Source organism: Zootoca vivipara, chromosome 12 (assembly GCF_963506605.1).
Source record: "Zootoca vivipara chromosome 12, rZooViv1.1, whole genome shotgun sequence".
NCBI lineage: Eukaryota > Metazoa > Chordata > Lepidosauria > Squamata > Lacertidae > Zootoca > Zootoca vivipara.
This window is the reverse complement of record NC_083287.1, coordinates 37195769-37222086: the sequence shown is the minus strand read 5'-3', so window position 1 is coordinate 37222086 and position 26318 is coordinate 37195769. Positions and strand designations below refer to the sequence as shown.

At 44.7% G+C, this 26318-nt stretch overlaps 1 protein-coding gene across 1 annotated transcript in view; it reads right to left on the bottom strand.

Annotated features, from left to right (window-relative positions):
• Positions 1 to 17226, bottom strand: part of SPAG6 (sperm associated antigen 6) — a 59762-nt gene extending 42536 nt beyond the window's left edge. The window contains exons 1-2 of the mRNA XM_035130051.2: positions 14322 to 17226; positions 13224 to 13319 (exon numbers count right to left, since the gene is read on the bottom strand). Of these exons, the coding sequence (XP_034985942.1) occupies positions 13224 to 13319; positions 14322 to 14346 (121 nt within the window). The 5' untranslated portion in view covers positions 14347 to 17226. The remainder of the gene's footprint in view (positions 1 to 13223; positions 13320 to 14321) is intronic.
• Between the last annotated feature and the right edge of the window lie 9092 nt (positions 17227 to 26318).

The window sequence follows — 26318 nt, the reverse complement described above, 5'->3', positions numbered from 1 at the left end:
CTCCCTTCATTATCTCAAAAAGTTGGTGTGTGGTGTGCAAATAAGTTTAATTCAAACTGATAAATGAATTAATTAGTTAAAGGGCATATGATCAATAAAAATAATTTAATTGGTTGTGCAGACCTAGTTAATTTAGGAAACCTAAAAATAGAATAGTACTCACCTCATCTCACTGTGGTGATAACAGTGTTCCAAATATCTAAATGATTTTTAAAAGGTTGTCTAATTCTGTACATCAAAGAAGAAATTCAAATACCCATTAAAAAAATTCCATTGTGCGGTCCAAAACTTAAGTATGTGTCATATCAGCCCATCAGAATGTCCTGAAGGAATAACACCACATTGTGCTACATATAAGAGAAACAACTTAACTGGGGAACAACCTCTATATTCTATTCCCTTCGGGTAGCAATTATAAGCAACCCTCAGTGAGTCTTGTTTATTTATATACTTAATTACAGTAGCCTTCATAGCACTTGTGCTGAGTCAAAGCTAGACAATGGCACAGTCCCTGTGTAAAAGATTTAGCATATGCCTCCTATGTGATGCAAGGCTTTTTGAAGCAGTATGTTCTGTAGATAAGTGAAACTATCCAGAGAGAATACCAAAATTACTCAGTGGTAGTGTTCAGCCACAGTTTCTGACATGTACTTCTGATTTTCTTTTTATTAAAAAAAAACCCTACTGAGCAGGAAAAAATAAGTCACTTGAATGAAAAGAACAAATAAGAACTAAGGCTTGAGTTTATGTGCATAATCAAGTGCCATGATAGCAGTTTATGAAGTTATGAACAATATGGAGAGAGAAATCTTTCTCCCTCTGTCATAACACAGGAACTCAGGTCACCCAATGAAGTCAATTTACTGTAGATTCAGAGCAGGAAAAAGAAAATGCTTCTTCACACTACACATAATAAACTTAGGGAATTCACACACACACATACACCAAAGATATGATGATGGCCGTTGGCTTAAATGACTTTTTAAAGGATTAAACCAGGGGACCCAAACTAAGGCCGGGGGCCGGATGCGGCCCAATCGCCTTCTATATCCGGACCGCGAACGGTCCGGGAATCAGCATGTTTTTACATGAGTAGAATGTATCCTTTTCTTTAAAATGCATCTCTGGGTTATTTGTGGGGCATAGGAATTTGTTCATACTTTTTTTTTCAAAATATAGTCCAGCCCCCCACAAGGTCTTAGGGACAGTGGACCGGCCCCCTGCTGAAAAAATTTGCTGACCCCTGGATTAAACAAAACTCCTGGCGGCTGGGCCTATCAACAACTAGCTAAATAAAATCTCCATCTACAAAAGCAGAATATTTCTGAATACCACCACTAACAGGAAATGACAACCACCTTCATGTCCAATTTGTAAGCATTTGGCAGGCCACCACTGAAAGCAGAATACTGAGCATCTTCAGCAGACCTTAGTCTGATCCAGAAAGGCATTTCAAAAATAATCACAAATTTATTATTATTATTATTATTATTATTATTATTATTATTATTATTATTATTATTATTTTGCCACTGCTATTGCTATTATTAAAATCACTTCCAAAATATCAAAATAAGGCATGATAGAGGAAGGTAAGCAACATACATTTAAAGCAGCCTAGTTAAAAGGAAAACAAAATGCTATCTTACAAAAGAAAATCTTTACAGATAGAAAACAAATTCAAAATGCAATAAGCTCCATAAAATAACATCATTAGTACCTAAACAAAAGAATGGAGAAAGAAGCTACATCCTCACACCCCTCTCCCCTGCAACACAGCAACCACTTCCAAAATGCATCCTTAGCAATCCTCCCGAGCCAAGCCTCACTCTCATGTGTTCTCGCCATTTAGCACACACAGGAACAATGTTGTCGAATGAGCACACCTTTACCTTTTCCCACATCAGAAAATATCTGCCATTTGTATCAATGCCAAAAAAGAAGATGCACTCAGAGAATGCAATAGCAAAACCAAAACCTGCCCAGTACCCCTCAAAGCTGATGGACCCCAAACTAAGAGTTGCGCTTGGTGGCATGTAAGAGAGAGAAGGTGGCATTGCCTCCTTCTTGCAATTTTTCACCCCCTCCTCGGGGTCTGCAGGCCATCACTGATGTACAGGTGGAGATTGGGGCAAGAGGAGAAAATTTTGGAAAAGCAATCTCAGCCCTGTCCAATGCTGTGTCTTAGGTGAGACCTTAACTAATGGAGGGAAAGGCAAAGAGGAGAAATAGAACGATGAGGTTTTGAGCAGGGGGTGGGAGGGATTCAGACCAACCAACCACAAGGCAGGGAGAAGTGTTTCCATGACAGAGGAGAAGAGAGCAACTGCAAAGTGTGGGAGTGTCTAAACCCCTTTGTAGGATAACAGGTCAGAGCTGTTGTCACAAGACACAACCTGACTTGTGTGCCTTAAGGTAATCTGTTGCCTTCAGGTGCAGCACAGCAGGGGTGAGGAACCTTTTTGGCTCAGTGGGACAGCCTGTTAACTGTGAGCCCCACTCCTGTGAGCCAACTTTGAGGGGTACTGGTAGTTGAGTTGTCCCTCCCACCTGTCAAAATCCCTGTGCAGTCCTTTCCCTCAGGCTGCAAAATGTCTTAGGATGGTCCTGGGGAGACAAAACTCTCCATCCATAGGAAGCTGCCTTATACAGTGGAATCTTGGTTCTCGAACACCTTGGTACTCGAACATTTCGGCTCCCGAACACTGAAAACCCGGAAGTAAGTGTTCCAGTTTTTGAATGTTTTTTGGACGCCGAAGGTCCGATGCGGCTGTCGTCTATTGTTTCCAGAGCGCCTGCACCAATCGGAAGCCGTGCCTTGGTTTTCAAATGTTTCGGAAGTCAAACAGACTTCCGGAATGGGTTCTGTTCGAGAACCAAGTTACCACTGTACTGAATCAGACCACTGGTCCATCTAGCTCAGTATTATGTACACTGACTGTCACCTTCTGCATGCAAAGCGGAAGGGTATTCTATATTCTGAGAGTAATCTTATACAGTATTCTCAGGAGGAGGATAAAATCCTAGTAGCACTTCGGGACTCTAAGAAACAGGGGGCTCTAAATCTCCCCTACGGTTGATTGGGGGAAGAGAGTATAGAGATAGTTTCAGAGAGATTAAATGCAAGCAAGGATACACTGCTGGAAATGTGCCTGCAATCAGTGCTGACTGGCTCAGAAGAGATACTTCACCACCCCCATTTTAAAAGGCCTGGCCACCAGCTGCCTATAATGATGCATATTGAGACCAAACCTCCAGATCTGAAACTGCCAAAAGGATATAGGTAGGTAGCCGTGTTGGTCTGGATCGAAGTAAAATAAAAAAAATTCCTTCAGTAGCACCTTAAAGACCAACTAAGTTTTTATTTTGGTATGAGCTTTCGTGTGCATGCACACTTCTTCAGATACAGTGAAATGGAAGTTTCCAGGCACTTATGTAGAGAAGGGGTGGGGAGGGGTGGGGATGGGGAGGGGGGATCACTCAGAAGGGTGGTGGAAATGGGTGATTGACTGACTGATAGCTGTTGATGACCGCAAACGACTGCAAATGGTTTTGCATGAAAAAGCAAGGGTATAGATATAGATATTCTTAAAAGGCAATGCCTGAAAGAAAATATTAAACGCAGAAACAGACCCGGAACATAAATCACAGCAGGGCAGAAATAAAAAGTTGATGGGCAAATTGCTTGCCAATAGTTTAGCAGCATTTTCATCAGAAGAAGTGCTTCTCCCCACCCCCACGCCACCTCCATATGTCGGGACCTGAGCATCCAACATCTGCAGCCTTTCATTGGACTGAAGAGTAGCACTCCCAAGAGAACACAAGGAAAAATCTACATAGGAGGATATGGTGGCAAAAGTGCTTCTAAACTAAAGGCATCACATTCTCCCACATACGACATAATGCTCCCCCCAAGAGGAGCTCTTCCCTTGAAGGCTGCATGTATGCCATTGCCAGCTGTGCAACACAGAGACATTCAGCAAGGATGCCTGTTTTTACTGCCACAATAGGATGGGAAATGACTTGCTGACTTTTCACCGCTACAAAGCAAAGGAACTAGACTACCTTTCCTTCAGGTGTTGACAACTCTATGCAAATGGAATGGTCCAAATTGATCCCCAGCTACCATTTTAGAAGGTGGGGTATGATTTAGCTAATATTGAGAGGAGGGACAGGGGATGGAATCATGGGCGTACCCAGGATCAAAACTAGGGGGGGGCAAGGGGAGGGGCCAAGGCACGGAAGGGGAGGGGCCACAAAGTGGGCGGGAACAGCGAACTCGCGCTCCGCCGGGCTGTGCCCCTCCCTAGAAGCAGGGCTGGTGGGCGGAGGCGGAGCCCAGCCCAGCGGAGCGCGAGTTCAGCGTTCCCGCCCGCCGCGCCGCGCTCCCTGGTTCCCCGCCGCGCTTGGCCTTGCCTGAGGGCGCGCCGGGGAGCTGGAGGGAGGGTGCGGCGCGGTGCGGCGGGAATGGCGAACTCGCGCTCCGCCGGGCTGTGCTCCGCCTCTGCCCACCAGCCCTGCTTCTAGAGTAGGGCAGCTGCCCTAACTTGCCGAATGGTGGGTACGCCCTTGGATGGAATATGGATTTCACTAAAGCGCCCCCACCTTTCAAGCATTGGTTTTTATACACTGTGGCTCTGCCACAAATGACAGTGTGCTAGGGATTAAGCCACAGCTGAGGATCTTTCCCTGGTAACTTAGCAAAGACCAAACCTGAACACTGGGCGGGGGGGGGGGTGAGACATAAATCAACATTGGGGTTATTAAAATTCCCATATTGTATTGTGGCATGATTCATATTTTATTTACAGATTTGAATCTTCATTTTAGTATAGCTGCCTGCCCAAACCTCTAGGGATAGGTGGGCAAGTAGTCTAGATCAGTAGTTTGATAGAGGAATATACAGATAATCAGTCTTCCCCCTTCCTCTTCCTCTTCCTCTTCCTCTACCTCTTCCTTCTGTAGCATGGAACCCAAACCACATAGAGAGGATCTCTGCATATGTTTGCATTTACTGTATAAGTGCAGAGACCTGTCTGTGCAAGGCAACCGGAGGCAACTTGGGCTATTCTATTTTTAAACTCGGTTAGTACCATATATCTGTTATCACAACTGCCAACTGTTACTGAAGGAGCAGAACAAATCCAAAGCAGGATCCAAGATTAGTATCCCAAGAAACATAGCGGAGAATCTAATTGCCTGTGCAGTGCAGCTTCGAAACCGATGGGCAGTAAATTTTACTCAGAGTAGACCCACTGAGATTAATGGACCTAACATAGTCACATTCATTAATTTCAGCAGGACTACTTGGAGTAAAACTTAGTTGAATACCGCCTATTTATTTATTTATTTATTTATTTATTTATTTATTGCATTTACTTTTTTTGTTTTACTTCTCCAAGGAGCTAAAAGTAGCCTACATGGTTTTCCCCCTCCTCAATTGATCCCCACAAGAAGACTATGAGGCTGGTTAGGCTGCAACACTGACTGGCCCAAGGACATCCAGTGAGCTTGGTGGCTAAGGGGGGGATTTGAACCCTGGTTTCCCAGGTCCTACACTCTGACCTCTACACCACACTTGGCTCTCAGTACTGTTACACCGCCTTTTTGAAAATTACCAAGGTGGCGTAGGCAGATCAAGGTCAATAAAAGCATTACAGTGAACAACAACATCACAGAAAAATTAAAAGGTCAGATTTAAAAGATGTGCCTATACCTTTTCTAAAAACAGCTGCACTCTGAATAAATATGCTGGTCTCTTCCTCACTGGGGATAGTCATGTTCCAGCCCCTACACCAAATGATTGGTTGTACTCTTGTGCTGGGATTCCTTTATTTGATAATGAACACATCAGCACACCATTTTATATCCTACTTCCAGTCTTCAGGGAGCGTCTGCACTTTTGAAACCAAAACAACAGTGACAAGCCCAAGAAAGGGAAAAACCAGCAGACTCAGGAAAACCCCAAGGTTTTCAGAAGCACAAAAAAAGTATGGGGGGAAACCTAAGGGAGGGGAATCCCGAAACAACCCAGTGAGGGACTATACACACTCAGTGGGGACAAAATGTGTACTGCTTGCTGGGGGCAAACAGAAACCAAATGCTAAGAAAGAAGAGCTAAAAAGGGAGAAAACAGATATAAAAAAGCTTAGACAGACCAATCTCATTGTCTGGATATGTCATTTTCTGGCTCACACTGAGAAGCTATTTTTACATGTCCTCAGGGATGGAAATGAGAGCTGCCTATGGTAATTGATGGAGAAATTCAATATTTTAATATAGCTACGATTGGGCACCAGTGTGTCCACGCCACACACAGCAGCAGCAAAGAGAAGACTTCCCACTCTTTCTAACAGTTCTTATTTAGTACAGAATATTAAAAGAACCCTACAAATTCCAAGCAAATGCAATTCATAGTCCATTTTCCAAAATGGCTTATGACAGACAAGCAATGAGTAGTTCACACTGCATACTAGGCTCTGACTGGTTCACAACAACCCTGCAGTGTTGCCCAGTGATATTAGATCCGCTACTGCTCATGGGGAGTTGAACTGAAGCTGAGAGATTGTAACAACCCTTGCTTTTGTTCCCCATATTGCAGTAAACAACAACTCTCCAGTATAACTCACTGCTTTACTCTTATCACTGGTAGAAGGGCTGCATTGAAAGTAGCTTACAGCAGCCCAGCAATGTAGCCCACTGTGAACACTGCAGGGCAGAAATGAGGCTAAGGCTGACTTGCACTTCCCATCAAGAGTCTCACATATCTCTCAGGTTTCAGCAAAGGTCATTCTACTTACATTGCCCTCCCTCCAGGCCAAATCGAGCACTCAACTGCATGCCGCAACCTTAAGCTGTACTGAATGGATGCAGACTAGTTACACTTTTAAAATGTTCAAAAACTTTTTTTTGCAGATGGTTTAAGACCCAAGTTAGAGCACACTCTTTCTTGATATTAATTTTTGCTTGTTTTCAATCCCCTCAGCCAAAGGGGCAGGTCACACACACACACACCAGGGACACAATACAACATTTTGTTGTGTGGACCTACTTGTTCCCTCTGATAATGAAGTTCCAAGGGGCTTCGTCAAAGCTGAGGCTGTTGAAGAGGCCAGAGACCATCTTGGCTGTGAGCCCTGGAAGATCTGCTCCCTGCCTTTCTGACCTGACTGACTGACTCCAGCTACAAAAGCTGCTAGACAATTCTTGTGGTATTGTTTAGGCTGTTTTGTTGGGGGTTGTTGTTGTTGTTGTTGTTGTTAACTTATAATATTCATTTTTAGATATTATTAGGATTTATGCGGAAATGATTTCAATTTGATTGTGTACTTTTTGATGTGGTTTATTTTATGTTAATGGCTTTTGTTGTGTTTGTAATTATGTAAATCTTGTCATCCTGTAAGCCATCTTGAGCATGGTTTTAACTATGGAAAGGCAGCATACAAATAAAATGATGAACATGATGATGACGTTTTATTCCTCCTGTAGCCAAAGCAACAAAATCCACACACAAGAGGGATGTATCAGCAGACTTGGGGGAACATCTAGGGCAGGGGTCCCCAGACTTACCGGCGTTTGGGCCGGTTCCCACTGCGCTGATCGTGTGGCGGGCCGGAGGACGGGGGAGCGCGTGCCTGTGCGGGCTGGCGGGCGGGCGCTTACTGGCGCGGCGGCGCGCTTCCAGGGTGGAAAAAGCGCCGAAAATCCGTTGTGCGCATGCGTTTGGGCCTCCCCCGACCCGGAAGTGCACCAGAAATGACCTCTTCCGGGTCGGGAGAGGCCCATACGCATGCGCACAAAGGATTTTCAGCGCTTTTTTCCCAACCTGGAAGAGCACTGCCGCGCTGCGCGCCGTAAGAGTGGGCGGCGGGCAGCGGGGGTCGTCGCGGGCCGGATTGGCATCCGGCCCCCGGGCCGTAGTTTGGGGACCCCTGATCTAGGGTTTGTAGAATTAAGAAGCCCCAAAAATTGGTTCAATCAGGACTGAACATGTTCAGTGGCCCAGTGGGGAACAGAAAACTGGGTGAAGAGGGGAATGGAATGCCGTTGAGGAGAGCATGGCTAGCAGGCTGAAATGCTGAAGAGGAGCATGGCACTCCGTCTTGTTAATGCTAAAGCGAATTCTACTGAAAAACCAGTACTGTACATTAGATTAGAATTGGGTCTTATACAACCATGCACTTCAGGTGTGTATTGGTAAGACAGCACAGATTTCTTCTGTTGTGGGGTAAGCTCTGGTTCCAAATTAATCATGGATGACCCCCATGCTGTGCTCAGGCTCCCCTCCCTCTCCCAATGCCTGGTATGCTTATCTGATTTAATGCTTACCTGGCATTTTGATATAGCCACTTTGATATAGGGTGTGTGTTTTAGCTTATATACTGCTCCAGGTGACAGAACAGGAAATGGCTTCATGACTGTCAGAAGGCAAGCCAATCTGCACAACCAGCAGAATCAGGGCATGCCTTCCACTAGGCTAGGCAAGGAGGCAACCTTAGGTAGTAGCAGCGAGGCATTGGCAGTTGCTTTACATGCCACGTGGCCAACCCTGCACCCGCTGCTGCCCTCAGGTGCATCTGAAGACACCCTCCCATCACTAGCATTTCATTAGTATTCAATTGCCAATTTGCCAGTCCTTCTGTATATGGAGTTGTGGGTGGAAATGTGGGTGAAGGTGCAGCTCCCCTGCCTCAGGCACCAAAATATATTGGGCAAACCCTGGGCTCCCAAGCTTAATTCTCTTACGTTGGTTGTATGTATGCAGGGAAAGCTCTTAGTGATAGATAAGCTGATAGCAGAAGGAGATAATCACAATTCTTTTCCTTTTCAGTGCCATATAAATAGCCTTAGTTTTTATTTAAAGGCAGCAAAACAGATTTCTCTGTTGTAGGCTAGACAAGTGTTTCTCAAACTGAATTTCATATTCCTTTATGGAAATAATTAACTACGCTCATTTTCTGCTGTAAGAGTTTCTAGTCAAAATATGACCACTGTTCCAATTCATTACAGCCAGAAGATTTGGACAAGAAAATCCTACTTTTAACAAAAACAAATATTTAGTCAAGAATAATCACAGTGGAAAAGTATGCTGTGATGCTTGTCATTTCTTTGTAGGTTAATTTAGTGATGAAGAGAGAGATTAACAGCACTCGAAAGAGCTATGCATGGGGGTGTGATGAGGAGTGTTAAGCACCCAAAACCAGAAGGGCAGAATCTGTTTTCCTTGACACACTGGTAGAAATACTGGCATGGTTCACCATTCCATGCATGGGCCTTATATTCCAAGAAATACTGAAAAATATGACACTAAAATGTGCTGCTTCGCCTGATTACTGCATTTGTACCTCAGAAGTCAAATGGAATCCATTCTGGAAGTCCGTTCGACTTCCAAAATGTTTGGAAACCAAGGCGCTGCTTCCGATTGGCTGCAGGAAGCTCCTGCAGACAATTAGAAGCAGCAGAAGCCGCAACGGACGTTTGGGTTCCAAAGAACGTTCGCAAACCGGAACACTCACTTCCAGGTTTGCGGCATTCAGGAGACAAAAGGTTCGATTCGCAAGGCATTCGACTTCCAAAGTGCAACTGTACTGAGTAAAAACTGAATTCCCAGTTTGTTTAGTTGCAGTTTGTAAATCAGACCTGCACAACTTGTGACATATGGAAAGCTCAGTTCACTAGCCATGTAGTGTAGTGATAACCCCCTCTGCTTTTGAAGATCCAGACTACAGTAACAAAAAGATTTACTGAGCTCTAGCTAGACCACTGTATACAGAGTGTGTGAGCTACATTCAGCATGGTGGGTGGTAAATGTGCAGGCTGCGTCATCAAAATTCTTTGCATTGTTTCAACATACAGGTCCCTTCCAACATGAGGAGATGCCAACATACTCAGAGGTGCTGCAAGAAGTATGAGAAATATAACTGAAAAAGTGAAAAGGATACTTTTTATAGGTGAACTTAAAATACATCACCAGTTTTTGAACTATATGTTTTTCATCAGCCATAGCAACCATATTGTTTAACACAATGTTTATTTATATCCCTCTTTTTCCTTCAGCATTTAAGAACCAGCTTGTATTTTCATACTTCACAGGCTGCAATTCTTAAAAGAGTTTCCTCTCTTGCAATCGTTATTTAAATCAGACTTACAGATTAATTTTTTAAAAAATTTTTTTGAAAAATCTCACACAAGTGAGAGATCCTGAGATGTAAAAGTATGGGGCTTAAATATAAATATTACTGGAATCATTTCTCATTAACAATTGAAAGCTATGATCTGAAATTAGAAGAATTTCAGTGATGGTGAGCACTATTTTCAGGGATGGCACAAGCGTTCTTTTTAGGGAAACAGTTTTTTCAAGTTTAACATTTTTTCATTGTATTTCTACACAGGATATTGCACCCTTAAATCATGATTTGCTGTTACTGAAGCAAACACCTTCATTATGTTATTTTAAAAAATCCTCCATGAAGGTTACACACATTACAGCCTTCTTCTGATACCTCTGATCCACAAGAGTGTAATGCACAAAATTATAGCATTTTAAGATAGGTTCTTACACTAGGTTATAAAGGTGACAGCTATTTTTTTTGGTGTGTGTCACCTTCAAAGCCCATCTTAAGAACATACCTTAACATGCTATAATTTTAACACAAAGCCCATTGATATGAAAATGTGTTTCTTTCTTCTTCCTTTTCCCAGGGCACTTTGTGATAAAAGCTCAATTTGAAAAGATACATCTTACAAAATTGAAGAGACATATTACCAGCTTAAGAATTTTTGTAAGCTTACTGATATTGGGGGGGAAAGAACTAGGGTAGGAATTTGCTAACAAAAGGGTAAATGTTGATAGTAGGAGAACAGGAGAAGGATTGGTTGGAGAAATCCCTGAAAGGTTGCAAAAATGCATCAACTAACAAAATTTGTATGGTTGACTTATGGCAGACAAAAGATGAAAGGATTTCAGGAATCAGTGGCTTCAACTGGTTAAATTTATGAAAATCAGATATAAGTACTGAAAAGCTGACAAGCTGAAAATCAGATATAAGTACTGATACTGACAAGCTGGAACGTGTCCAGAAGAGGGCAACCAAAATGGTCAAAGGCCTGGAAACGACGCCTTATGAGGAACGGCTTAGGGAGCTGGGTATGTTTAGCCTGGAGAAGAGAAGGTTAAGGGGTGATATGATAGCCATGTTCAAATATATGAAAGGATGTCATATGGAGGAGGGAGAAAGATTGTTTTCTGCTGCTCCAGAGAAGCGGACACGGAGCAATGGATTCAAATTTCAAGAAAGAAGATTCCACCTAAACATTAGGAAGAACTTCCTGACAGTAAGAGCTGTTCGACAGTGGAATTTGCTACCAAGGAGTGTGGTGGAGTCTCCTTCTTTGGAGGTCTTTAAGCAGAGGCTTGACAGCCATATGTCAAGAATGCTTTGATGGTGTTTCCTGCTTGGCAGGGGGTTGGACTGGATGGCCCTTGTGGTCTCTTCCAACTCTATGATTCTATGATTCTATTCTATGATTCTAAGTTGAATATTGACAAACATATAATGAACATGAATGGGTCCAAGAGCTCTTGCATTGCTCTTGTAAGACATCTTCTATATGCAGGGATTTTTATTATTATTTTGTATTGAGGAGTATTCAATCATGTCAGTACCTCCTCCATCTGCAGTCTGACAGTCTAGTTACAGGTATAAACATCAGCTGCTGTTTGTGAGCACTACGGTATGCCATGAATAGTCAATATGGAAGAAACCAAGCACGTGAGATTTCTCTCTCTCTCTCACACACACACACACACACACACACGGCCGCAAGTACAAATCATGTCACTATTTATAAACTACAGATCGCCTAAATTAGAAGAACATGCATTTTTATATTTGGTGAAGTTCTTAGGATTGTTTTAGCATCACCATTGTATGAATGTGGGTTGTTTTTTCCCAGAAGTAGCCTGTCCCCACTATGTTCAGGGACATGGAACTGTAGCCTAGCAGAACAATCCTATGCATATTTACTTGGAAGTGTTCTCGAAGCTACGAACATGAGTTTCACCAAACTGCAGGAGGCAGTGGAAGACAGGAGTGCCTGGCATGCTCTGGTCCATGGGGTCACGAAGAGTCGGACACGACTAAACGACTAAACAACAAGTCCTATTACCTTCAATGGTGCTTTGTCTCTTGTAACTGTGATTAGACTTGCAGTCTAAAACTAAAAATATTAAAATTTAAATAGATCACTCTCTAAGTAAGTAACATTTCTGTAATCTGGCCTGGGAGGGAGGGCAGTAAGTGACTCCTGCTACGAAAGCTGAGGCTGATGAACACACTCTTGGGCTGGGGTATTGTTTAGGAGGTATGAGGGTCAGGAACCGTTGCTGCTATTGATATTTTTAAAAATGCATTCTTATTTTAGATTTTTTATTATTTATGTTGAAATTGTGCGATTTGATTGTGAAATTTTTTTGTTTTACTTATTGTTTATGGCTACTTTTGTTTTACTGTAATTCTGCATGCTTCTTCATGTTTCACCTAGAGCATGATTTGAACTATGGAAAGACAGCATACAAATTACGTTATGTATGTGTGTATGTATGTAAACTTTGGCAATCAAGTTTTGGGCTATATATATGCTTTAAAGTTATTATAAAATTTAATTTAATTAAAAAACAACATTAAAATCTTCTATTTGTGCACAGTGATGTCTTCTCCAGATATAACATTTGCTTGTCTGGGAAAAATTGTATTTTAGAAAAGCAACATTGTGAATTCTGAAAAGAGTTTGTTTACTCTGCTGTTTCAAGCAGCACCCTGAGTTGGCAATTGTTAAATATTGTACAATTAATACCTGTTTTATACCCTCCTCTTCTAACTGCAATGCCAAGAATAGGAAGACTTAGCACTGAGTGGTGAATTGCAGTTCCCACCCCTCCTCTGTCTATCATTACTTGAAATACCTTGCAAACAGCTTGTAAATAGTCACACATGTGGGGAGTTCCCTTGGTGCAATGTGTGGCTATATGAAGCAAATATTTCAGCTGACTTTAATGGATAGACAAAACATATGTCTTACCTGCTCATTTTATTGGACCATCTTTAAGCTATCTAAAAAGGAAGGGGACTTCAAAGTATCAGACTGCTCTCAGTTCTACGGTAAGATAAACAAAAGGGTTTATGCAATTTTTTATTCTAAAGCACTTTTTGTTGTTTGTTTACCTGCATTCTGGAGAGTCTCGATATTTTGTGGCCTAGTAGCAAGTTCTGCAACAGTCTGAACAAACTGCGTTCGGGCTCTTTGATACTGCTCAAAGACTGCAAAGAAGGAAGAAGGCAGAATAAGTGCATTTCAATGAGGGCTTCCTATCACAAGCCTTCACACATTATGGTAGATACAGGCCCAGATAAGCAGGAAATGTACTGTATTGTGACACCTTATAGAGTCTATAGACCAAAGAAAAAAATAATGACACCAGCTGTCCTGAAAAAAAAGCAAAGGCTGTATTCCGAACCCTACTTACCTGTGAATTAAAGGTAAAGGTAAAGGGACCCCTGACCATTAGGTCCAGTCGTGACCAACTCTGGGGTTGCGCGCTCATCTCGCTTTATTGGCCGAGGGAGCCAGCGTACAGCTTCCAGGTCATGTGGCCAGCATGACAAAGCCACTTCTGGCGAACCAGAGCAGCACACGGAAACACTGTTTACCTTCCCACTGTAGCGGTCCCTTTTTATCTACTTGCACTTTGACATGCTTTTGAACTGCTAGGTTGGCAGGAGCTGGGACCGAGCAACGGGAGCTCACCCCGTCGCAGGGATTCGAACCACCGACCTTCTGATCAGCAAGCCCTAGGCTCTGTGGTTTAACCCACAGCGCCACCTGTGAGTTTGCCCCACTGAATTCAACAAAACTTATTCTTATGCATAAAGTTTATTTCCATAAACTTTTATAGGTTGACTTTATGACTCAATGAGGCTTACAGATTACAGAATGGGGGGAGGGGGCTGGAAACCAAATTACAACAGTACATACTACAGTAGAATAAAATATAAAAACTTAACAATCCTTGGCATAGGTCTACTCAGAAGTAAACTCCAGTGAGTTCAGTAGCAAATACTCCTAGGAGGCTTTCTAAATTTTGTCCTGTGTACACATCACCGGGACTACTCATAGTCTTATTTAATTCAATGAGGTTTACTCGCAGGTAAACAGCAGATTCTGTTGCGTGAGCGCGCTTCTCCCCCCCCCTTTTCTTTTTCTTTTCTTGAAACTGTAGAGCTCAGAAACTCCCAGTACACAAAACCCAGCCTTAGAAATACCTTGCAAGACCTGCCTCTGACTCATGGCTCTTGCTGGTCACCCACTTCCCAGAGCCTCGGCAGCGTCCCCGTGAGGTGGTGTCTCGCCCCCTGGATCCCCCTGCGGCCTTGAGGAGGGTCTTGCTCCTCCGCTTCGCCTCTCCACTCAGAAACCCGAGCAGCTCCTGCAGCTCCACCTGCCCCTCGGGCTCCGCAGCCTAGGCTCCGCGCTTCACCGTCTTCCCCCGGGGCCTTTTCAGTTTGGGCCGCGGTGTGTATCCTTCTCCTTGGCAACCGAACGGAAGCCGGCGCCATCAAGGGGCGGGAGGGAGGCCGCGGCCTGCGCCTCATTGTGACATCAGGCGGGCGCGGAACTAGAGGGCAAGCCAGCCGGCGGCGCCTTGCGCTAGGCTCTCGCGCGGAAGAGCCGACGCAACGGGATCCTAACGCAGCGTTCCTTGAGCCCTTTTCCTCCCCCTCCCTCTGCGCTTCTCCAGCTCGTTGGGAAAGGCCGCCAGGCGATGTCCTTGCCGCTTGGATCTACAAAAGGAAAGTCTCTCCCTGCTGAGGTGCGGTTGGCTGCGATCCTTTACTCTGCACTAAGTACACCTGATCGTTGCGTCTGAAGCAAGTGCGAGTCAGCGCTTGCCATTAAGGCCAATGGGAGGAGCTTGGACATAGGAACTGGGGGAATCCGCCTTATACCGAGTCAGACCATTTGGTCCATCTAGCTCAGCACTTGCCTACCTTGGCTGGCAGCGCCTCTCCAGACGGAGCTCTCTCTCTCCCAGAGATGCTGGGAATTGAACCAGGGACCTTCCTGCATAGAAAGCAGTTGCCCAGGCATCGCTCTGGGTGTGCGGGTGCCGCTTGCAAGGAGGCACTGGGTAGAATCTGGTCATAAAATGGGTTACTTGTGATCTTATTATGAAAGACTGTAGTGATGTGCCTTAAGCCTTTACTGCGCTAATCCGGCTCGTCTGCGTTTGGAGACCTTGCTGCGCACTCTGCTCAGTGGTTCGCGCGCGGGTTTCTGCCCCCAACTCCTTGCAACGAGATCCTCAGCCCCTCTTGGCTTCCTCCTCGGAAGTGTCTTAGTCTTCATTTAAAAACAAAGCAGTGCCTTAAAAATGGCTTGTACTCGGGGCAGCCCTGGAAGGTAAATTATTCTTCTAGACGGGCTTGAAATGAAAGATAGCGATTTTCCCTAGTCAGTGGCAACCGCCAAGCCGCTTTACAGCGCAATCCTAACTATGTCTACTCCGAAGCCAGTCCTATTGGATTCAACAGGGCTTACTTACTCCCCGGGAAGTAGAGTTAGAATTCCAAACTTGGTCCTGTTTAAGTTCAACTCTCTTTCCTTCCTAATGCTGTGGTTCATTGTTGCGTGGATGCGATCCCCAGACCAGTTAAACAGAAGCATTTGGCTTTGATCGTGTCCTACGTGTGTCGAAGGGCTAGATGGACAAAGCTGCAATAAAATAATAAAAATGAACATCGACTTTATTTTACCTATTCCCTTTCTCTATTTCCCTTGTTTTCTTCTCTCCACGTTTAGTAGTCATCTCTACGGTATGTATTGAGTGAATGAAACCAAGGTGCTCACTATTTAACTATTTGTAACTTTTTAATGCGCTTCCTATAGCAGATATACAATACCGTGCTGGGCTTGAGCTAGATGCGGAGTTTAAAGTAAACGCTCTTGTCGCGAATCTACAGGGCATTAGCCTCTCCCTGGGGACGGTAAAGGTAAAAATAAAAATAAAGGGACCCCTGACCGTTAGGTCCAGTCGCGGACGACTCTGGGGTTACGGCGCTCATCTCGCTTTACTGGCTATGGGAGCCAGAGTACAGCTTCCGGGTCAGGTGGCCAACAAAGTAGGGACGGTAGTTTACCCCTAACAAAGCTACAGTTCCCAGCACCCTTAACAAACTAGCTTCCTGGATTTTTTTTTAGGAGGGTGCTTTAAATCTATGTTGTGTACACAGTGTCAGACTATGGAAAGGAAGATTCCCCACAACCCGAAACTCACTTTCATATGTTCCTCTCCTCTCCGCAGCCAAAAATCCTTAAAAAACAAACCAACCTCTAATGAAAGAGTTTCTGATCCTTCCAAGGATTTAAGCTAATAACACAGTTGTACTTCTGAGTTTTTAATTTTGCATTTATGTTGTGGATCATAGCTGTCAAGTTTTCCCTTTTCTCGCGAGGAAGCCTATTCAGCATAAGGGAATTTCCCTTAAAAAGGGGGAGAACTTGGCAGCTATGTTGTGGATACTCCCCGCCCCCATATGTTATATGAAAGAGAAAGGAAAGATCAGTAAAAGAGCTGATGGCAAGCCTTGCAAAATCTATTGCCATTGTCACGCAAGGGCCACTTCACACGTTGTGCAGGAGGGAAGCGTGTCCGACTAGAATCCCCCATGCAGTTTTACATTCCCCGCCCACAGCACTCAGGAACGTGTACATATTGATAGAACTTCTCCGTGCGCATGCGTTTTCTTTCTGGATTGTCCATGGCTGGTGTCGCTATTGAAAAACTGGAGTCTATTGTGCGAGCCTGCGCCCTTCGGCCGGCCAGGACTGGAACCAGAATGAGGAGCCGCACATCCCAACCAAAAGTGGCTCCTGCCTGGTCAAATCCTCTGGGCCAAAGTTGCTGACGCTAGCTGATCCTTTTCCAAGTTCCAGCACTGGAATGAATGCCTTTGGGGTTCACATGCACCCCGCTCTCCGGATCTTGGGACTCTGATCCGTCCTCGAAAGCAGCGTGGCTTCTCTTCTCCCTTCGCCTCCGCTCAACTGGAATAGATAACGCTCATGTCTTTCATATCCCTGTCCTGCTCCTACCTCGTTGAAATAACTGCTCATATACTTCTTCGAATGACATTGTTCTTTATGGGCTCCCAAGCTTCAGGGTGTGGAGCTGAGGTCGGTTATAAGTGGCCACTTGCGCCCCCCCCTCCCGCAAAAAAAAAACCCTCCATGGGAATGTATTACAGTACTGTTATTGTGTAAGCTCTATATCACCGCGTAACCTTGCCAAATGCAGTACAATTTCTCATATATTCAACTCGCCCCTGGTCGCCTTTCCATGGTAGTGACTCTCCCTGAAATCAATAGGGAGCTGTATTAGACGGATTCAGAGTCTGTTGGTCTGCCTTGTTCAGCATTGTCGACACTGACTGGCAGCGGCTCTCCTGAGTTTCAAATGGGATTCCCCCCCCCCCAGCAGCACTTGGAGATTGAACCTTGGACTTTCCCCTCCCCACCAGCGTGTAGTCTGCCGCTGAGCCACTCTCTCATGTTTCAGAGCAGGAGGCCGAGAGGATGTCAAATAAGGTCAAGCAGGCCGTCCGCTGAGCGGAAAGATTTGAAGTTGGACTTCTGAACCCAAATCTCGCACTGTCTGATTCCTCCCATTGGCTCGTATATTCGGGAAAGAATCTGAGAGGTGGTGGGTGGAGTTTTTCCCCTTATGAAAGCATACAAAACATCCGGTTCGTATTTCACACGTAGGACCGCCCACCACCACCCCAGCGAAAGTCCCTAGATTTAGCTGAAATCGAACCGTCGCGTAGAACATTCTTTCATTCCACTACCAATGATGACCTACAAAGAAAAGGACACCTCTCCTCTTATCCCAACCTGAGACTCAGGTGTCCCTCCAAAACGCCACTGCGAGATCCCCGCCCACTTAGCTATTCAAAGTGTGGATAGGCTGCTTTCAGATCCTGCAAAGGATTTTCCTGGCTGGCTGGGGTGGTTGGGTGTTTAGTGGGTTGACCTCTCGGCGACAACCCGCTTCTGCATCGGCGACGGAGGCAGCGAGGCTCCCCCAAGCCCCGAGGGGGCGGCGTGATCTGAGCGGCCTGCTCTTGGCGACGCCGCGCCCGGCTCAACCCGGCAGTGAAGGCCTTGTAGGCGAGAGACAGGATCGGCCCGCCAGCCTGGCTCTCCGGGGAAGGAAGCACAGCAGGCGCCCCCGAGCAACCGCACAGCCCCAGCCCGACCCCGCTGCACGTTTCCTCGGAAGCAAGAAGTCCCAGCTAACCCCGAGGGACTTACTCCCGGGTAAGCGAGCCTAGGATTCCAGCTGCAGCGAGGAGGCAAACCTCTTAACTTAAGAGACTCTGAACAGGGCAAGTCTAACCCTGTCTACTCGGAAGTGAATTCTGTTGAATTCAGTAGTGCTTACTCTCAGGAAATACTGGAAGGGTCCCGTTTGTCATTTTAAGGATCGCAGCCCCGCACGATTCCTTCGATGGACCCGACGATATATTTCTCTTTCTGCTGGTTCAGAAATTCGGGGATGTTAGCAGCTTCATAACAACATAAAAATCGCCCCGGAAAAGTAAAACCCCTCTTGGGAGTTCAAAGTCTACCGCAAGGAGAATCCCGAGTTGCCTTTGGCGGGCAATGCGCATGCGCAGGGCGGAAGGATGCCTTTCATATTTAATAAAATCGCTTTCGCTTCCCTGAGGACGTGACGCGTCACATACTCAGCTGGTCCCGAGCGCCTTGGCGAGCACGTCGTAGACGTCTCTATGCGGCTGCGTCGGATGGAGGGGACGAGTCCCTTGACCAAAATGGACTGCGACGTCAGTTGCGTTCTTTTAAGAGCAATCTCAGCAATAAGACTTCCACATGCACAAACACACAAGTTGTAGTAAAAATGGACTTTTTGCATTAAAAGGTAATGTTTCGGCATGCTGCTGACATTTAGGACAAAAGCAATGATACATTTCAAGATATATTTGCACCATATATTTAAAGCACGTGGCTTCCCCCCCCCAAAAAAAAGAATATTGGGAACTGCAGTTCACCAAGGGTGCTGGGAATTGTAGCTCTGAGAATAGTAAACGACAGTTCCCAGATGTTGGGGTGTGAGGAGTCGTGTGTTTTAAATGCTTGGTGTGCGCGCAGCTCTATCACCTATTTTATGGAATTAAAAAGCTGCCACCCGATGCAGCCTTGCCTCCAAATAATACCGGGGTCGCTTTTATAAGCGCGTACCTGTTATTTGTCAGCCTGATAAAGTTCGATGCAATTATTCCCGAATAGCTCTTCTTAAAGTAGATGTCGGGGTAAATAGCTGGAAGGTTGCTGCAGCTAAGTCCACAAATGAGTTAAACGAATCAGTACTGTATCTGGATTAGACAGGTCCAACGGAGAACGCGGTCCCTGTTTCTGGGCTTGATTCTCAGTAATTTGTGGAACTCGTTTCCAAATTAATGTGGTGTCCCTCCACTAATTCAAGTTCTCACGCTCAACTGCCTGGGAGAGCAGTTAATTTATTGGCCATGTTCTTAGGTGAAGGTTATCATTATTGTCTGTCGTTTAATTTAGCACGAGTAAGGCCAGTTTAAAATGCAAATATTGATGCGGTTGTGCATAGAGGGTAAGAAACAAATGCAAGACTTGAACGTCAATCCGATATACTTGGAAATGAACTCTACTGACTCTCCCAAGGACGTGGAAACAGGATCTGTCTCTGAAAGGAAGGGATTTGTGCAACATGTCACAACAGATCTGGATAACCTATTTCTAAATAATGTTCTTCACTGAAGAGAGCTTTTAAGTTCCCACCCACACACAGGGAATAGGTGGGAGAAAAATAATTAACATCTATGCGGTTTATTCCCACGGTGGGGGCCCCACCAGGCCAAAGCATTCTAACTCTCATTTGTTCCAACGGGGAAGTCTTAATATTCAATCCTGTACTCAGTTTCCCTGAGAGTCCCAAATGGCGCTTACTCTTGAGTAGACATGCATAGGATTGCACCGTTAAGAATGTCCAATTCTTCTATTTACATAATTGGGCTTATTTTAAAATCCCTTACTGTATGCTTAGAATGGGAGAGGTGTAGGTGGGGGCAGCCCGTGACGCAACTACTGTGACAAACTATGATCCACAATTTAGTAGACTAAGTGATATAATGAAAGTTCTCATGTACCATAAAAGAAATTAAAAGTAAGGTGAAAAAATATCAGATGAATCCTAATATCAGCAGCACGCTCTGAAAGTTTCACAGCTATTCCAATTACATTATATATTTGCTAATAACTTTTATAGTAACACCTCAGTGTTTAATCTACTTAGTCCAGCCTCTGAGTATTTCAAACTACCAGAACATAAGCCCATCGTTTGAACACTTTTAAACATTTTCACTTTAGCTAAGAACTTGCTTTGTGTAAATCTCAGGCAAAATTACTTCTCCCTTGAGGTTGAATGTTTCCACTCCTCCAGCATCACGCTTGTACTGTTTAGAAGTCAAAGGAATTCTAAATATATGGAGAGGCAATTTTCACACCCAGATCATAAACGCTTTGCCTGGAAATAAACGCTTTGCCTGGAAAGAAAAAGTCCTCCCCTTGATTCCCAGGGACACTTCTAAAAAGTTTTTGGAAGGATGTGTCGCAACGGGTTGCCGACAATGTTCTCCGTTCATATTGCCTTCGTATGCAAATAAAGAAGGCTCAAATTAGCCGTGTTCTCTTGCCAGACTGAGACAGGCGGTGTTTCGGTTTCAAAAAAGGATTACTGTAACTGTTTCTTTCTCGACAAAGAAAAGGGGACATGAAACTGGTCTCTCACGAGGGAAGAGATGGATAATACAGCAGACAAGAGCAGAACGGGACAAAATCCCTTGCTCCCAAAGCAAACACTGTCAAGCGAAGTTCCATCGAAGTTATAATCCCATTATTGTAAGACGAACCACACACGTGTGATACTTGTACGTTGGTCCGCGCACACACAACTTGCTCACAACCTTTCTCCCGGAGACTCCTTTGCTTAACGTCAGGCAGTGATGGAGAACCTTTTCTTATGTCTTTCGTGATCATCTTTAGTGTTTGATATTTCTGAAGGATTTTGACGGTGGGTGTGTCCCTTGGTAACAACTCACCAAGGAATTCACTTTCAATATTAAAGGTCTTAGATCTTAAGCGCACAATCTTTGCTCCCTAAATCCAGCTGAGTGAGAGGAGCCTGTTTGAGTGCCTTGGATATTCAGATAGGGACACTCTCAAAGCACCCTCATAAAGAGGATTATAATTTATCGTAATTCCAAACGTGTTTACTCGGTAGTAAGTCATTTCGGTTTCGACTTACTCACAAGGAAGTACGATTAGGATCGTAGTCAATGTGTTACAGGCTGGAGTCTTTTATTAAGAATGGGTCTCAGGGTTATGCAAGCCCTGGTGAGAGATCTTGGTCGAATGGAGCCCAATCAACAAACACGTCTGGGTTTAAATCAATCCTTAAATCGCCTTCATTCCAGCAGAACAACCTAATGTGTGATGGGACACAAATCAGCTTTTCATTCGAATGCTTGTACTGTTTATAAATCCAAGGAATTCTAAATATATGGAAGAGATTAATGCCAACTCTTTCTGTGAGTCTCACACTGGCCTTGAAAATCACAATTAGACAGTGATCAATGAAATCCAACCGCACTCATATTTACAACAGCCCTGTAAGGTAATGCTCCTTTTATTCCCAAATCTCATAAGGCAATCTGGGGAATCGGACAGCAGCGCCTAGTCTCAGTCTTAACTACTTACTAGTAAGGGCAGAGTTGAGATTTGAAACTGTGAACAATTGGATATCAGCTCGTTGTTTTCCCGGGCATATCCAAGAACAAGAGCCCAGGAACACAGAATTTAAGCACTTGACCTTTCACTTAATTCCAGTAGAACTGGAGCCAATGGGTGTACATCCAAATTCGTCAGTTGAATAGGGTTGCACTGTTCTACCCTTATGAGAATTGCTCCGGTCGGCGATTCGCTCTCTGAATAGATATACTGTACAGTCAATCCGTGGGAATTTTAAGTGCTTCAAACTTAAAGCAATTGGCAAAATGGCAGGAGAACAAAATAGGAGGAGTGCCGTTTAAGCATGTTCTAGATCAATATGCTCGTTCCGTTTATATCACTGGGCTTGATCTGGTTTTAATATGGGACTCAATTTCGGATTGGCTGTTGAATGCTGAGCAGAGAAAAAGAACCACAGACTTTGCTAAGTTTACAGCCCCTCTGCTCCTGTTCCCAATTCTGGAGCAAACAACACACATTCTAAATATACAAGCCAGACCCTATACGGGGCGGGGGTAAGACTCTGCTTTGATTAATTCGAGCGACTATTCCTGGATTTCATGACAGAGAATCAAATTCCTGCCCATACATAAGCAGGCACTGAAAGGCTGAGAAAAAAACGACATTTAACTACTGTACCACGATGGTGAGTAGAACCAGATTGCTAAATAATTGGTTAATCCGGATGTAGGAGGTTCTGAGAAAGCTTTAGGGTTCTGCTCTGTTTTTTATTATTTTCGAGTCGTGCCCAGCTGGGCAAGCTGTGGTGGGAAGCCCAATATTCTAGCCTGCACTGCACACCAGGTTGGCTTTAGGAAACATTAATGCTCCTTAGCATTTATATAGCGCTTAAGGGTGTGCAAAGCATGCCACAGGCCTCTCAAGCAGGACAACACCACTGTTCCCATATAGCTGAGGTTGAAATAACCGTGACATACCGTAAACCCATGCGGTGAAGTAAAAACTGAACTGGTGGCCTCCTTGGTTGCACCCAGGCAAAGTAATCCGAAGCTTATATCACTCCAAAGTAAGTTCAGTGCCGTTTATTCTCCATATAAACGTGTGTGCGCGCACACAGAGAAACGAGCACAGATGAAGGGGGTCTGACGTGTGCAGTCCAATTTAAAATGCTAAAGGAGCTAGCTGTGAACCTCTCGGAAATATTTGCAGCAATATCGTGCCTTGAGTCATTAAAAAGCAGTAGCTGTGATGGGGGGGGGTTAAGAAAAACAGATGGCGTTTTATTCTGTTCAACCCACAGTTGGAATGAAACTTTGATTACCTTTTGGTGTTTTTATTCCCACCGCACTATGTGGCTACAGTCCCCGGGTCCAATCATGTGTTCTTTTTGGAAAATATTGTATTTTTTTAAAATAAATGCACCACTTTATTGCAAACAACTCTCAAAGCAGTTTGCAAAATCGTGTGGACAGATGGGAAATTATTTCCCTATAATCCCTATAATGTTGTTGGACCCCAGCTTCCTTCACACTTAGCCTGTATTATCATCATCATCATCATCATCATCATCATCATCATCATCATCATCATCTCTTTCCTCTAAGGAGCTCAATATGTTCTCTTCCTCCCCATTTAATCCCCACAACAACCTCGAAAGGTAGATGATTAGACTGAGGGTGAGTGACTGTTCCAAGGTCACTCAGTGGGCTACAGACGCAAGTGGGTATTTGAACCCTGGTCCAAGTACACACTTATGGCCAATGGGCAGCGATAGTGGAAATTGCAGCCCAACCACCGCTGACCGAGAAAAACGTGGGTTGCCTATCGGGCCTCCTATCAGGCTTGCTTATCTGTGGGCACAGGGGGGCGAGCAGTTAACACAAAGAAGCGGTCAGCCCGATTCACGAGCATATTGAGTCGGCGTATTTGACTTTCAGGCAGCTTGCATATAGATCAACGCTGTTTAAAAAAATGCACTTCACCTCGAAATAAGCGCTGCTGAAACGTAGGGGCTGACTCTCAAGTAAAGGTGCTTGCCATCCGAGTCGCTTCACTGGGAGCTGGTGGATGGTTTGCGTTGGGTGCCAGCTTGGCACGAACCCAATAATTTGTTCCTTTGCTTAAAACAAGGACACTCGGCTTTGCCACCGACGTGAGCCTCCCCCGACCCGCGTAAAGCGGCTTATGGGTCAATACTGAGTGGAAAGATGGGGTAGAAATTATACTAAGGAAGCCAGTTTGGAAACATGCTAGAATTGAACGAACCCCACGAGTCCTGGACTGAAGTCCCTCCACTGATTGCCTTAGAGAATGGCAGCCTGTGTCGTGTGCTTTGGGTACTGTTGCTGCTCTGGTTTCCCAAAAACCACCAACAATAAAGTCTCCCCCCCGTCCGTTGTTGGTCCATCCGAGCCAGAAGGTCATTGTTTTGCATTCGCTGAGGTAGATGCAACGTGCCTGGCAGGACGCGCAATTTCTACAGCGCTTATTGAGATACCCAGTTATTCTTCCCTACATCTCCGGCTTAGACCGAAGTCCTAGCTGGCCTTGACTACTCAGCTGAGTCACTCTTTCATTATAATGACTAGGCATTAGCTGCATGTCACATGTGTAGAGTACGTGTGTATATATCATCACTGGCACCCTTACGAGGAAGAAAAGCGTCTCTGTCGACGCAAGGAGAATTGCAGCTTGGAAGAAGAGATAGTCAAGGAGGTCATGACCGGCTGGTGTTGGGCGAGCTCAGAGCAGGGGTGGGCAGATTTCCCATCTGCGGGACCTACAGTATTTCTTTTTATTAGACCGCTTCCTAGCCATCAGCTGGAGATAAGGGGAGCCGGGATGGGAGGGGGTCAGTTCCAGGATGTAGGAGAAGACATCTCAGCCAGGACGTTGGTTTTCAGCAGCAGTGACTGAGCTCCCAATCCTTCCACACAAAACTCCATTCCTGGTTTCCCTCCAAGCTTTCTTAGTTTTAGTAGCCTTGGGGTGTTTTGTTTTGTGTATGTGTGTTTTTTTAGGAGAGGGGAAATGTGTTGCTCTTGTTAATTAATTTGGAATAGCCTTTGTGGTCTATTGCAAGTCACTCAGAAAGCTGCCAGTATTTATTTATTTTTTTACTTTTGTTAAATTATTTGTATTCCGCCCATCAGACTGGGTTGCCCCAGCCACTCTAAGAGATTCCCGATGTACTAGAGCCGTCTGTCTGTCTAGCTTTCCTGCTGACCGCCCAGAGATGGACTTAGTAAAACACCCCACGCAGTTCTCCACAGGCAAAGGAGGTCGGAAGCTGAAATTAAGTGTGTTGTGGAGACAAATCAGGCGTATTTCAGCGCTTCGAAATAATTATGAACCGGATCGGGGTGTCAGGCGCGTAAATCTAACGCCTACGACTGATCTGCGTTGTACAGATCGAGGTGTTCGTGTGATGGTACCCAACCCAATTCACCCAGCTGGGGAAGCAGAATCACTTGTTGCCGTTTCTTTTGAAGTTAAACCTCGCTAGATCCGTATACAGTAATGGACGAGGACTGTGCATTTAAATGCTGGGCACGATCCTGTCTAGGTTCAGCCCTACTGGTTTTAATGGGCAAGTGGTTAAAACTCTGCCATTTGCATCGGATGGATTTAACGCGGAGATTAAGTTAAACCTCCTTTGTGTTTCTTTCGAGTAAACCTGCTTAGGATGGGGTTTTAGTGAGCTTAATTTGGGCTGTTAGTGAGCAAGTTCTTGTTATTAGCAACTAACTACAAACTGTTTAGTAAACTCGTCGTCTGAAGGGGGAAGAAAAACCCATGGTTCTGCTGATGAGTTATAGGAAACGAAAGTACTGAGTGGGGAGGAGGAAGAGGTAGTTGTCTGTGGTGCTGCAGAGTTTATTATAACAACAAGCAGGCGATGAACCATATTGGACTTCAAGCACCAGTTTCAAAGGGTGACAGTCAGTGACGCGTCCGATGATGACGCTTCCAGGAAAGGCAAAGCTGGACGGCGTTTATTAAAGGACTATCTGCCCCGGAGCTCTGAAAGTGCTGGACTGTTACAAGTTTAACCAGCAGTAAGCCCTTACTCAGCGGTAAGCCCTGTTGAATTCAATGGGTCTTACTCCCAGGTAAGTGGGGTTAGGATCTCAGACTAAAACCAATTAACATGCTGCACAACAATCCTTCGCCCTTGCATTTATTTGGATTTAACCTGCGTTCAGTAGTTCTTAATCCTGAGTGAAGGTGCAACCTCCACGCGTCTATTCAGAAGTAAGTTTCATTAAGTTGGTTGGGCATAGGATTCCCACCTTCCTTACTTTGAAGTCAGTCCCACTGAAACCAATGAGGTTTAGGTCAGAAGTGTGTTCAGTTCCCTAAGGAGACACTGTGTGTGGGTGTTTGTTTCGTTTGATTCTACAAACTGACGCTCCCAAAGTTATTTCAGAGCCGAACAACGCAATCCTATTCCCTAATAC